A 13126-nucleotide genomic window follows, 5' to 3' on the forward strand; every position below is an offset into this window, starting at 1 on the left:
ACAAATCAATCATAAATCAAAGGAAAGGTCCTTTGAAATTACAATACCAGTCAACATGTAAATGTTTGCCTTCAATTTTTCAGTGATCTTAAGTAAAACAAGGTATGCTCATACAAAATGATCCCTATTGACTAAACTCACAGGACCTACTGGGCTGTTGGATAAAGGCTGAAATAGTTTACAACTATCAAAGTTGGCTACACTTTATATTAAGCACAAATGACAGCATAGGTTAAAGAATATAAAGTATAATTACCGTTAGCCTAGAATACTTGCTTTTTATATAGCAATGCTTAATATTTATCTATCGGATGTCTTCCCTAACTTCTCAAATTAGGAATGGATTCAGCAGTCAACAAAGCCTCATGACTTTAATGGTTAACAAAACAATAAAAAACTAAAACCACTACATGATTGGTTAATGAGAGCTAAGCAAAAAGAGATATCTGATCAAATGGCCATCAAAGCCAAAGCACAACAACAACAACAACAACAAAAACTTAATGCATAGGAAAATGACAAAAACAATAAGAGAAAAAAGCACATTGACTGAAAAAAGAAGTGAAAGGTTAAACAGAGACTAGAAATAGAAAGAAAATAGCAGATAGCTACAAGACAATTGATTAAAGTCAAGAAATGATGACAGAGAATGAGCAAGACCAGAATAAAGGAGAAAAATTAAGTACTAATCAGAACAGTGAATTTCTGAGGGGGAATAATAATCATAAACACTATATCAGCTATTTGAGGCCTCTTTCTTATTCTATTTCTTATAATAAAGGTGGTTATTATAATGTGCATGGGTCACTCACACATAGTGAAACTGTTCACTGTGCTCTATTTACAGGAGGGAGTATGTAGTACAATTTGAAATAGTTTCTTTCAAAAAACATCTAATTTATTTATTATTGTATATATTTAAAGTATAAAAAATGTACATGATGTTTTGGTATGCATGTACATGCACATGACATACATATACATGTAAAATGATAACTACCATCGAGCGTATTAACATATCCATTACCTCACACAGTTGCTTTTTTTAGTACTAAAAGCACCTATATACAAAAAATGCAATATTATTCAGCCTTTAAAAAGAAGATATGTTTAACTATGACAACATAGATAAAACTGGAGGATATTACGGTTAATGAAATAAGCCAGACACAGAAAGAAAAATACTACATGAAACCACATACGTGCAGAATCTAAATTTTTTTAAAAAACCTTTAATTTAAAATTTTTGTTTTATGAATAAATGGACAAATTCACTTTAAGAATTAGCTGAACAAAAAAGCTGTCTCCTTCAAAGTACTTTATTCCTTAGCAATTCCGTTAGGTGAAATAATGTTATGAAAAAAGAGAATAAATTCATTATAGGTTTAGGTCCCAGCACAGGAGGTCTGTGTATGCTCTTTGCTAGGTGCCAACCTCACAATTCCACTTCCCTAGTAGACAATACACTTCCTAGGACTCTCCCCAACAACAGCACCAAGTAGCAACTTTGGTCTCCACAGACAGTGTGGAAACATAAAGGAGTAACATGAACAAGGAAGAGACATAGTTCTTTATTGCATTTAACTTTAAATTTATATACATAAAAGAATCCCAATATTTGAAGGAACTTTTAAAAGATTAATGGTTCCTTGCCAAGCTCTTTGATTTGTATACATATTACGGAATTCATGCATGCTAACTTTTAGAGATAAATGTATATTCTACAATGAGATTTATTAGAAACATATACCATTTTACTATTTGTGGCTTACTAATCTTCCCTCCTCTGCAATCAAAACCAAAGAATGTGATGCTGGCAGTATCTTAAATGTTCTTACCATGAAAGAAGGAAAGAGAGAAAGAGAGAAAAAGAAGGAAAGAGAAAGAAAGAAAGAAAGAAAGAAAGAAAGAAAGAAAGAAAGAAAGAAAGAAAGAAAGAGAAAAAGAAAGAAAGGGAAAAAATGAAGAAAGAAAGAAAGAGGAAAGAAAGAAAGAGAAAAAAGGAAGAAAGGAAAGAGGAAAGAAAAAAAGAAGAGAAAGAACGAAAGAAAGAAAGAAAGAAGGAAGGGAGGGAGGGAGAGGAGAGAGAAAGAGAAAGATACAAGAGGGAGAGAGAAAGAGAAAGAAGGAAAGAGGAAAAGAGAGAAAGAAAGAAAGAAAGAAAAAAGAAAGAGGAAATTGTAATATGAAGTGATAGAAACATTCATTATGTTGAATTTGGAGATTATTTCAAAATGTGTATACATATATGTCAAAACATCAAATTATGCACCTTAATTGTACACATTTTTTACTTGTCAATTATGGCTCAATAAAGATGGAAAGGGAGTAGAGGGAATCTGTAGATTGCCATAAATGTTCTGTGCAAAAGAACTATGTAACCTGAAGGAAGTTGTACAAAAGAAACAGTAAACATACTATATATATATATATACACACACACACACACACACACACACACACATATAAAATGAAGTCTACATTTGGTAGATATTTTCTAATTTAATCCAATCTACATTTGGAATTTTATAAATTTCCAACCTACAATGGTCACTTTCTTCTGTTAAGATATAGGATACATACACTTTAATAATATTAACATAAAACAAAATAATGCTCAATGTTTAGAAAGCATACTGTGTCATGTTGCTTTCAGTAATTATGATTTGACTGGTGTCGTATCTGCATCTGGATCACAATAAGCCATATCACAGCAAAGTCTATCTTTTGAAATTATGTGGGAGGGAGAGGAGAAGACAGGGAGGGAGAGAGGGCAAGAAGAAGAAAATCAAATTTGGACAAATCTTGAAGCTCAGATACTGAAGGAATGGAGCCATGTCTCATTCTTCTTTGTATCTCCTATATCAGCTAGCACAGGGCTTAACGTCACTGAGTGATAACTCAGAAAATGTGCTCAATAAATCATTGAATGAAAAATTCCTAATGTGAACTCATCTGTGATAATTATATTACAGTATTTATCTACAAAGTAGAATGCCTTTTGTTAAATTCTGTATTATTCATATATTAACAATTAGACTCACTTCTATGTCAATTAATTTTCATTTCTTATGACTATCTGATTGTAATACCATAAGAGAGAGAAGCAGCAGGTTGGCTTTTGTTTTGTTTTCCCTCCATCCTTTCTGCCCAGAAGCTCTAAACATTGAGTGGTCACTCAAAAGTCACTGACTTTGGTGAATATTAGTTGGGTATATTTTATGTTTTGTGGTTATCATTATTTGGGTCATCAGCACCCTTGATGGCTAGTGATATTTATCAGTATGTTGAGGTAAACGTAAAGATTGAAATCTACCAGTAATCTTTCTAAACACAGGTCTGATTATCTCCATTCCTTTGCCTACAGATAATATTAAAACCCTTAACTAATTAGGAGTAGGATCCTACCATTATTCATCTCTCTAAGGTCACTGTCTAGCACACACCCTGCCTTCTGGAAGGTACTCAATAAATATTTGTTGAATAAATTACTATAAAATGAATAAAATCCATGACAAAGGAATGCATCATTAACTGTAACTAGCGTAATGCCATGTCTATATCTAACCCTATTTATAGCTTAAGTATTAGAATCTTAAAGCCACTTGACAGGGTTTGAGTTTAGGCATTTCCAAAATCAATGATTATATAAGGATAAACAAAAGGTCCTTATATGTACAGAAGGAAAAACAGAAACATGAGAGATAAGCTTTCCTAAATAATAATGGGCAAAGATAAATAAGAACTAATTTTTAAATAAACTTGAAAGCATAAGAGATTTATAGCTAAAAACTATAGAAATAATATTTAAAATAACCTGTGCGCTCATTTGAAACTACAATAGATAAAAATATTGTCTAATTTTTAAGTGTCAAGTTCACAGTCAGAACAGATAATCTGAAGACTCTAAGCTGTTTCTGCAACTACATTAAAACAGTTTAAATAGTAAAATAGTCTAGATTAGTATTCAATAAAATAATTTTAAGATATACATCAGGCTTGCCTGCATATAATAGAATTTTAGAAATTAGCATAAATCATCCTGAGTTCTAGATAACTAAACACATTTTAAATGTCTTTATGTGGAAACATTTTATAAACACACTACAAGTAAATCATTTTAGAAAGTCATACCTGCAAAAGAGTTGTTCTGTGGAGCTTTAGTGCCCCTTTCTGGTGAATTTTAGCAAAGCATCCTGAACAATAATCTTCTCCACATTCAAGGCATACCTAAAAAGATATTTTTTAAAAAATTATACAATCTTATAAAATAGTATGATTTTTAGAAAGTGTTTGCATAAAGATGTCATGTTTTTAATATTTATTTCTCTAATTAAATACCTGTATCATCAGAATTGAGAAGCCTGTCCCAGGCTTCTCAACTAGTCCCTTAACTGGGACTTCTCAACTAGTCCCTTAACTAGTCCCTTAACTGTCCCAGTTAAGACTTAACTCTTTGAAGAAAACTAATTTGAAAACGCTAATTATTCTCATATCAAAATAAATGTAGTAGTTTTAATGTAGGTTTTAGGTGTATATTTTAGATGCATGGATGTATGTGTAGTTTCTGAATAAATTATAAAACAGCCAGTAGGCTCAAGCCAAACTCCTTGACCTGGTAAAAACTAAACAGCATTATCTCTGGGTGAATACTCCTTCATTTGTATGAGTTATTTTATCTTTCTGTATGGATTTACATGACATAATTAGTTTCAAGTGATATGCATACTCTTCGCCCTCCAAAATGCCTATACACTTCCCTGGAAGGTACTCCTTTACTGGTGGTTCTCAAAGTATGGCTTTAAAATTTTTCTTGCAAGCATCTCCAAAGGAAAAAAAAAGTATAAGAAGAAAATACTAGATGGAAATACATTACCATGTCTGTGATGTTAATAACTGATAAAATGATTATGGGCAAGTTTATATTTAACTTCCAAATTATGATGTTTAAAAATGTAATTTTAAAATTGTTGGACAAGTTAAATAATATAAAATACTTGTATCTATGATGGTGCCAAGCAAAACTGAAAGTAAAGAGAAAAGGAAATGGAAATTGGATGTCAGATTCAAGAAATCATAGTGTCCCAGAGGAAGCCAACTGAACTGAAGAAAGTCATAGATAAGGAGAGGGATACTGTACTATAAAATATTCCTAATACATTAAGAACTGAGAATTGACCACTGTACATGACAACGTGGAAGTCACTGGTTGACCTTGACAGAAACAGTTCCCGGATAGTAGTGGAGACCCAAGACTGAATGGAGAGAATTCAAGAAAGAATGGGAATCCAGTGACTCCAGTTCTGGGTATACACCCAAAAGAACTGAAAGCAGGGTCTTAAGGAGGTATTTGTACACTCATGTTCATAGCAGCATTACTCACAATAGCCAAAAGGGGGAAGCAACCCAAGTGTCCACCAATGGATGAATAGTTAAGCAAAATGTGGCACATACATACAAAGGCATATTATTCAGCCTTAAAAAATAAAGAAATCCTGTCATTCCACAATATGAATAAGCCTTGAGGATATTATGCTAAGTGAAATAAGCCAGTAACTAAAAGGCAAATAGTGTATGATTTTACTTATATGAGGTAGAGTAGTCAAATTCTCGGAGACAGAAAGTAAAATACTATTTACTAGTGGATGGGGGGAATGGGGATGGGGAAGTGATTGTTCAATGGATACAGTTTCAGTTTTGCAAGATGAAAACAGTTCTGTGAATGAAGCATAGCAATGTTAATAATATACTTAATGCTACTAAACTGTATACTTAAAATAGCTAAGTTGACACATTTTATGCTATACGTATTTCACTATAATTTTTTAAATGTTCATGAAATTGGTACCAATGAGAAGTTAAAGAGCAGTCAGAAGTCATAATTTTCTGTAATTTTTTCATTTCACATTATAGCTTTTAAGAGAAGGATATATAGCTTAGGCGCAATGCCTCACACCTGTAATCCCAGCACTTTGGGAGGCAGAGGAGGGCGGATCATGAGGTGAGGAGATCGAGACCATCCTGGCTAACATGGTGAAACCCCATTTCTACTAAAAATACAAAAAATTAGCCAGGCTTGGTGACGCGTGCCTGTAATCCCAGCTACTTGGGAGGTTGAGGCAGGAGAATTGCTTGAACTCGGGAGGCGGAGGTTGCAGTGAGCCAAGATTGCACCACTGCACTCCAGCCTGGGCAACAGAGCGAGACCCCGTCTCAAAAAAAAAAAAAAAGAGAGAGAATATATGACACTTGTGAGAAAAGAAAAAAAAGACATACACAAATGTCCATAACAGCCTTAAACATAATAGCAAAAATATTGAAACAACCCAAATGTCATTCAATGTATGAATGGATAAACAAATTGTGTTATAACTGTACAATGGAATACTACTCCATAATACAAATGAACACATTACCAATAAATTTAACATGGATGAATCACCATGTGGAGCAAAAGAAGCCAAAAATATATACTATATCATTCCATTTACATAAAGTTCAAGAACAGATATCACTAAATCTATAGTGTTAAAAATCAGGACAGTAGTTGCCTTGGTGTTGGGGACTGATTGGAAAAGGCACATGAGAACTTTCCAGGGTAAAGGTAATCTTCTAGGTCTTGATAGAGGTGGACACATTAATCAAAAGGCATCTGACTGTACATTTAAGTCCATCCATTTCATAGTAAATTATGCCTCAATATTAAAAAATAGACAACAGGTGGATAGAATATGATGACAGCAAGTATAGACAACTCTTCAGAAGAGTTTTACAATAATGGGGTGCAGACTTGGAGGTCAAAAAGAATTGCTGTTGTAGTTTTGGTTTGGTTTTGGTTTTGGATGGGATATACTGCAACATGTTTGTGTGCTAATAGGTATGATCCAAAGGAGCGGGAACAAGGTCTAAGGTGATGTCTTTAAACAAGAATGAGAGGATGAGATTCAGAGAATAAGTACAGGTGTCGGCTGTCCCCAGCAGCATGCATGCTCAACCCACAGTAACAGTAATGAAGAAAAAGTATATGGCTACCAAGCAAGTTAAGTTGGGAGAGGTGTATGAGGCCATGTGAAAGTTCTATTCTAACTGCTTAATATACCTACTATACACTATATGTATATATACTATATAATGCACATACCAGTAGAGCAGCTTTGTTCTCACACTGTCCACAAACTTTCCCATTTATCTTGGGTTTTTCACATTCTGAAGAATTTGCCATTTTATAATTAACTTTTGGTTTCACTGGCTCTGCAAGATAAAAAATAATATTACTCCAATCATTTAAAAATATGTTAAATTGTCCAATCAATAAATTAATGAAACTATGCATACTTCCCATCTCTGTATCAAACTGAAGCCCACATAGAACAAATTCTAAACATTTATAATTATATATATTCATAATAAATATATGTATATAAATATATAATATATATTTCTAAATTTTTTCTACCAAACTATATTAATCATGCAACATTAAATGTGTTTACTATTCTCCAGAAAAACATCTTATTTCCTTGGGAATTATTATAAATTCAAATTATATTTTTGGTTTTGCTACTATTAAATAATTTATTAAAATATAAAGTAATTTTTCTATTTCCAAAATTTTTCTAGAGTGAAATTTTAATTTATAATTTACACTGCTAAATTATCTTCCTTATTAAAACATTACATCAATAAAATTTAAGGAACAGTGCTGTAAAAGTCCTCGCTTTTGAAAAATACTATTATTATAATCATGTACTAAGTTTACATTTTTTGACACAAAAGCCCCCCAAACTACCCGAATAAAATTTATGTTGAAAATCAATGTGTCATGATTTGGGGGTTTAGAATCTTTATACTGCACGGAAAATTCTAAAACTTTAACTTTATTTGTAATTAAAATGTAAAAGGGATGTCTTTAGCATTTAATAACATGGTGATAAATTATTTACCTTGAATCTGTTCCTTCAGCAATTTTAATTTCACTTTTCCAGCAGAAAACTGTATTAATAAAATAGATACTGTCTGTCAGGTATATATTATCTTATTCAACGAAAGTTTAAGTTGCTAACAAAAATATTAGAAAGCTGTAGCTTTGGTGCTTTTTGAACAAAAATTTATTTTTAAAGAATAATATAAAATTAATAGGAGATCATCATTAAAGCATATATGTACCTTTTAATTAATCTAATAGAAATTCATAAAAAAGAAAATAAATTTTAAAAATATATGTAAACCAGTTTTTGAAAACATAATTTGGCTTTTAAACAAAAACCATTATATGTCGTCATGAAATTATTTGCTAGTGTTCAAATATTGTAAAGGTTTAATACATCTTTTCTATTTCTGCTCTTTCTGAGACACACAGTCTAATATTTGTGTAAGCTGAATCTAAACTGAATTGTGACTAAACTATTCTGCTTACATTACTATAGAAACCCATATTATTTTATTCGCCCAATTTAGAGAACTACATGTGTAAGCATCACAGACTTATCCTTCAAAAGTATTATTTGTGATCCCTGACTTTCCTAAATATTAGCCAAAAAAAATGAATAAATAAGATTCACTGCTAGATATTTCAAATAAATCATCACTTAAAATTTTGGGATTTTAATATTTTAGGAAATAAAATACACTTGCCAACTGAACATGATTGCCTTGATCTTATTAAAACCAACATTTAAAGTACACAAACGAGAATGAAGGATGGTGTGCATTTATATAGATACTGTCAATTCAGGCCTAGTTTTCAATTTGCAATTTGCATGCTCAATTGCTCAATTTGTACATGAGAATATGAGAACAATGACTGCCTCTATATCTACGGCTGTACCAACTGCAGTCATCTGAAAATGTAGGCATAATTATTCTCAGTGAATCTAGTGGTTTTGCTTCAAAGGGGCAGTTATTTTTCACATTCTTCAAAGTAACTGCTTAGATGCTATGTACTGAACATAGCAGAAAAGAAAATACGATTGAAATCATCAATTTTTCTATGAACCACACTTTCATTTTTAAGCTGCTAATGTTATACAAGTTACAGATAATCTAATCTCATTTTTCATAACCAAATTATCCAGTATGACTACCTTAATGATACATCTGAATTGAAACATGATCAGTGTGGTTATAGGCTACCCTGGATGGAATGGATAGATATGCCCAAGCAAAATGAACCCATTATTAGGGAAATTGTATAATTTGTTTTTATTATTATGAATAATATTGCTCTGCTCTATGAATACAGCCATATTTATTTCAAGTGATTCAAATTGCATAAAAATATTTCAGTGAACAACCTCTAGCTGCTATTTTTAGACAAATAGAATTTCCTCATAGGTCTGATTTTTATCTGTTTGGGAAAAGGTTGGAGGTAGGGTTGAACCAAGGATAAACATGCTTACACAAACACACATATACACATATAGATGCATGTACATACACATATATAATACATGCATATGTATAAATACATATAGATAGAAAGATGGATATCTGTATATGTTTGTATATACAAATGTCAGGAACTTAATATACTAAAGCCTATGCCTTATTAATATGCTGACTCCTCCACCAGCAGGTATTGAAAGGGTGCTATCAGGGGCCAGGAAAGCTTAGTGGATTTACCACACAGACATATTATCTATGCCACTGGGGTCAGAATATGCTGTCATCATCAGCCTCCCTGGCATTCACAAATACCTCCGAACTCCCACCAATACCTTCATCTGCCACACTGAGCCCAAACTTCTCCCACAGTCATCATTCAGACCTTCTCACTGTCAACCCAATTAGCTACCAAAACTTCACAATTCTTTACTAATTGTCCTTCCTTCCAAGCCCCCACTGCCATTCCGTGGAACTTCTATTAAATAGTCACTTAGGTATCTTATGCTTTAAACCTTTCCCAAAAATGTTTCATCAAAAGTTTACATCAACTGAAAGCCACCTTTGCTTAGACACAATCTTCACCAAAGCACTTCCCACAGGACCTAGCTCCTTTCCACTTCCTTTCACATACCAGGAGAGAGAAAATTTTTCTATTTGCTCTTCAGTGCTGCTTCCAGAATATTACTGTGCTACCATGGTTCAGCAAAGGTGCCTCTACTATAGGTCCCCACCATCCATTTATTGCTTGTTCAATATCTAGGGTCTCTTCCACCTGAACTTCAGCAATCTGCTCAGTATTTCTCTCCATCACAATTCTGCTTGACAATCTTAGAGACTTCAATGTACATGTTCACCTGACATCCTCGTTTGAAGACCCTCCAACATGCTGGTTACTGTGAACATCTAAATGCCTCTTCAGCCACCTCACCATTATAACCAAATCTGGCATGTAAGCAGCATTCTGAATAGCCACACCTTCAAAACCTTAGACTTGAAAGTTTTTCAGTGCCAACCTCAATCACCTTATCTCTTCCGTCTGATGCCTCCAATATCTATGTACCATTGTGATAAAAATAATACTATAGAGTCTTCTACAAATCCATGCTGATCAACCTCAATGGGCTCTATGGCTCTTTGGCAATCCATTTACTCATTTGCTGCTAATCCCCAGCCACAATTCCCACAGTGGCTACTCCAAACCTCTTCATTCCCAAGAACTCAAATTCATCCCATTTCCTTTAATTCACCTGAGCAGACGATATTGTCTTCAACTGTCCTAAGAAAGTTGAGGTCTTCCCATTAAAATTTTTCAGTGTCCTACCTCATCACTTGTCAAAAACAATCTCTAAAATTTATTTTCATTGCCACCTGTTTTGTCTTCCACCTTTCTTGTCTCACACACACAAAAAAATATGTCTTCCTTTCCTTGGTGAAGGCCTCTTTAATGAACCACCTCTTCAAAGACCACACACCCAGCAACTGGCACCTCTTTCATCTACATTTTTACTCTTTCCTCTACTAGGATGTCCATCTTTCATTCTACAAACTGGCTCACATCATCTTGACAATTCTAGAAAAGAATATAATAAAGTCTTTCCTTGATTCTATTAAACCCTTGAAAGGTCACCGTCTGCTTTCATGCTGGCTGCAACAATAGTCTTTACTCATTGCTTCCCACCGTTTTCTTTTCAACCAGTTGAAATCTACTCTCTTATTTAATATTGACACAATCATCAAATTTAGGGCTTTTAAATATTTTCATTATCCAGAAATAGACATTTTAATGTAATGTTTAGGTATCATTACAAAGTGGTTTCACATATTTCAGAGTTTTTCACATTGCTCAAAAGCTCTTTGAAGTGGTTAGTAGGTATTATTATGCATGTTTACAAATGTGGTAATAGAGGCTTGGAAAGGTTAAGTGAATGTTAACCTATATAATCTAATACAGAGTTTCTAGACCTCAGCATCACTGACATTTGGGGCCGAATAATTCTTTGTCGTGGGGGTTGTCAAGTGCATTGTAGAATGTTTGCCAGCACCCCTGGCCCTTACTCACTATATATCTTTAGCAAAAAAAAAAAAAAAATACACAAAAACAACAACAAAAAAAATATACCTCTCAATGTTAACAACTGAAAATGTCTCCAGACATTGTCAAATGTCTCCTGGGAAGCAAAATTGCCCCCTTCAGAAACACTAGTCTAAATAGATACTCAAAACGTTTTTCACTACACAATATATTGGACATTATTGACTTCATATTTTCTAAAAATGTTCTTCTTTACTTTTGTCCTTATAACATTGAACTACTTCGATTTTACTTCTGCCATCCTTTTTCTTCTCAATCTCTCTTCACTAGAGAGCTGGCAAATTATCTTAGACAAGCCTAAGAGCTTACATGTCAAATCTTGGCCCTGACTTTTGACCTTGAGTGAGTTATTTAGTTTTTTTAATGTTAAGTTATTTCATCTGTGAAACTGGAATAATAATAACATCCTCTTAGGAGTGATATAAGCACTTAATGAGATAAGAAAGGAAAAGAAGCGAAACTGTTGACTGGTATTAAAACTTACTGAGCTTATTGAGTGAATATTAAAGTTCTCTTTGCCAATATAGTTTACATGCTGGCTTTAAGCTTTATTCTTTACACCTCTCCATGTTTTACAAATCCCTAGGGAGTACATTTACTCCCTTAACTTCAACTATCACTTGAAAATTCAAACAAAACTCTAAATGTATACCCCGTACTTTTCTAAGTCCTTTCTTTATGCTGTCTCTCAGTCAATCCAGCCTGTAATATCAATTATATGTTTGACTTCCTCTTCTCCTTTCTCACTGTTTTATGGTTCCATATTTTTCTTTATATATGTTTTCCTACCCTTTTAATTTAGCCTCCTTTCATCTGACCTCTAGATTCTTTTAATAGTCTTACAAATAGCCTGTTTCTAGTGAGATAAGTTTTTTTAAATGTTGGGGTCAAAACTTTTATAATTGATTTTTCCCTAAGATAGAGAATGACACTAGAGAATAAAATGCTTTCTCAAAGCCAAAAACCTTAGAAGTGCCAAGTAAGATCTTTGTAGATTCCAACTGACCCAATGAAAGTTTAATGATAGGTACATAAAAAATAAAAACTGTGTAAGTTAATACTTACAAAGTCACGAATCTTGCACTAAAGAATCCAGAAGCAAAACTGTTTTCTTTACGTAAAGACACTTATCTGATTTTTGTCTTAAATATAATATTATATTTTACAGCACACAGTAAAGGAACAGCAACTCTATAGCTGGGAAACTGAAAAGTATTTTTTTCTTGGGCATCTTTACACATGGAATCAACAGTATATGAATAATAAATTATTATTGAAGCAGAATATAAAACATTAAATAAATGTGATATAAAAGTAGGAATAAAGTCTCTCATTTGTTATATTAAATAATATTAGCTTTCACCTTAGTTTAGAACTATTTAGTTCTATTTTATATACTTTAAACCAGATCCACACTGAATGGAAAAATTCAGTTTGGGATATGGGAAAATTCACTGCAAGGTAAAATTCTGAAATCAGTTGGTAGCTGAAAAACAAAAACATAATTGAATAACGAAAGTTGCATATTACCCTACAAAATAAACCAAAAAGTGAATAATATGCAAAGTTGTTAAAATAAGAAGTGTATATTCCTGAGTATAGAAGAAAATGTAAGAACTAAAAAAGAATATCTTCTTGCTTAGCAAAATG

At 32.8% G+C, this 13126-nt stretch overlaps 1 protein-coding gene across 8 annotated transcripts in view; it reads right to left on the reverse strand.

The window, feature by feature from the left end:
- ZBBX (zinc finger B-box domain containing) overlaps nt 1-13126 on the reverse strand; it is a 271544-nt gene that overhangs the window by 243707 nt on the left and 14711 nt on the right. For all 8 annotated transcript variants that reach the window (XR_009209484.1, XR_009209485.1, XR_009209486.1 and 5 more), the window contains 3 exons: nt 7944-7992; nt 7142-7251; nt 4135-4230 (listed from right to left, as the gene is read on the reverse strand). Coding sequence is in view for 5 of the 8 variants with exons in the window: in XM_058426979.1 (XP_058282962.1) it covers nt 4135-4230; nt 7142-7251; nt 7944-7992 (255 nt within the window). In the remaining 3 variants the exon portion in view is untranslated. The remainder of the gene's footprint in view (nt 1-4134; nt 4231-7141; nt 7252-7943; nt 7993-13126) is intronic.

This window comes from Hylobates moloch, unplaced genomic scaffold (assembly GCF_009828535.3).
Source record: "Hylobates moloch isolate HMO894 unplaced genomic scaffold, HMol_V3 SCAFFOLD_13, whole genome shotgun sequence".
Classification (NCBI taxonomy): domain Eukaryota; kingdom Metazoa; phylum Chordata; class Mammalia; order Primates; family Hylobatidae; genus Hylobates; species Hylobates moloch.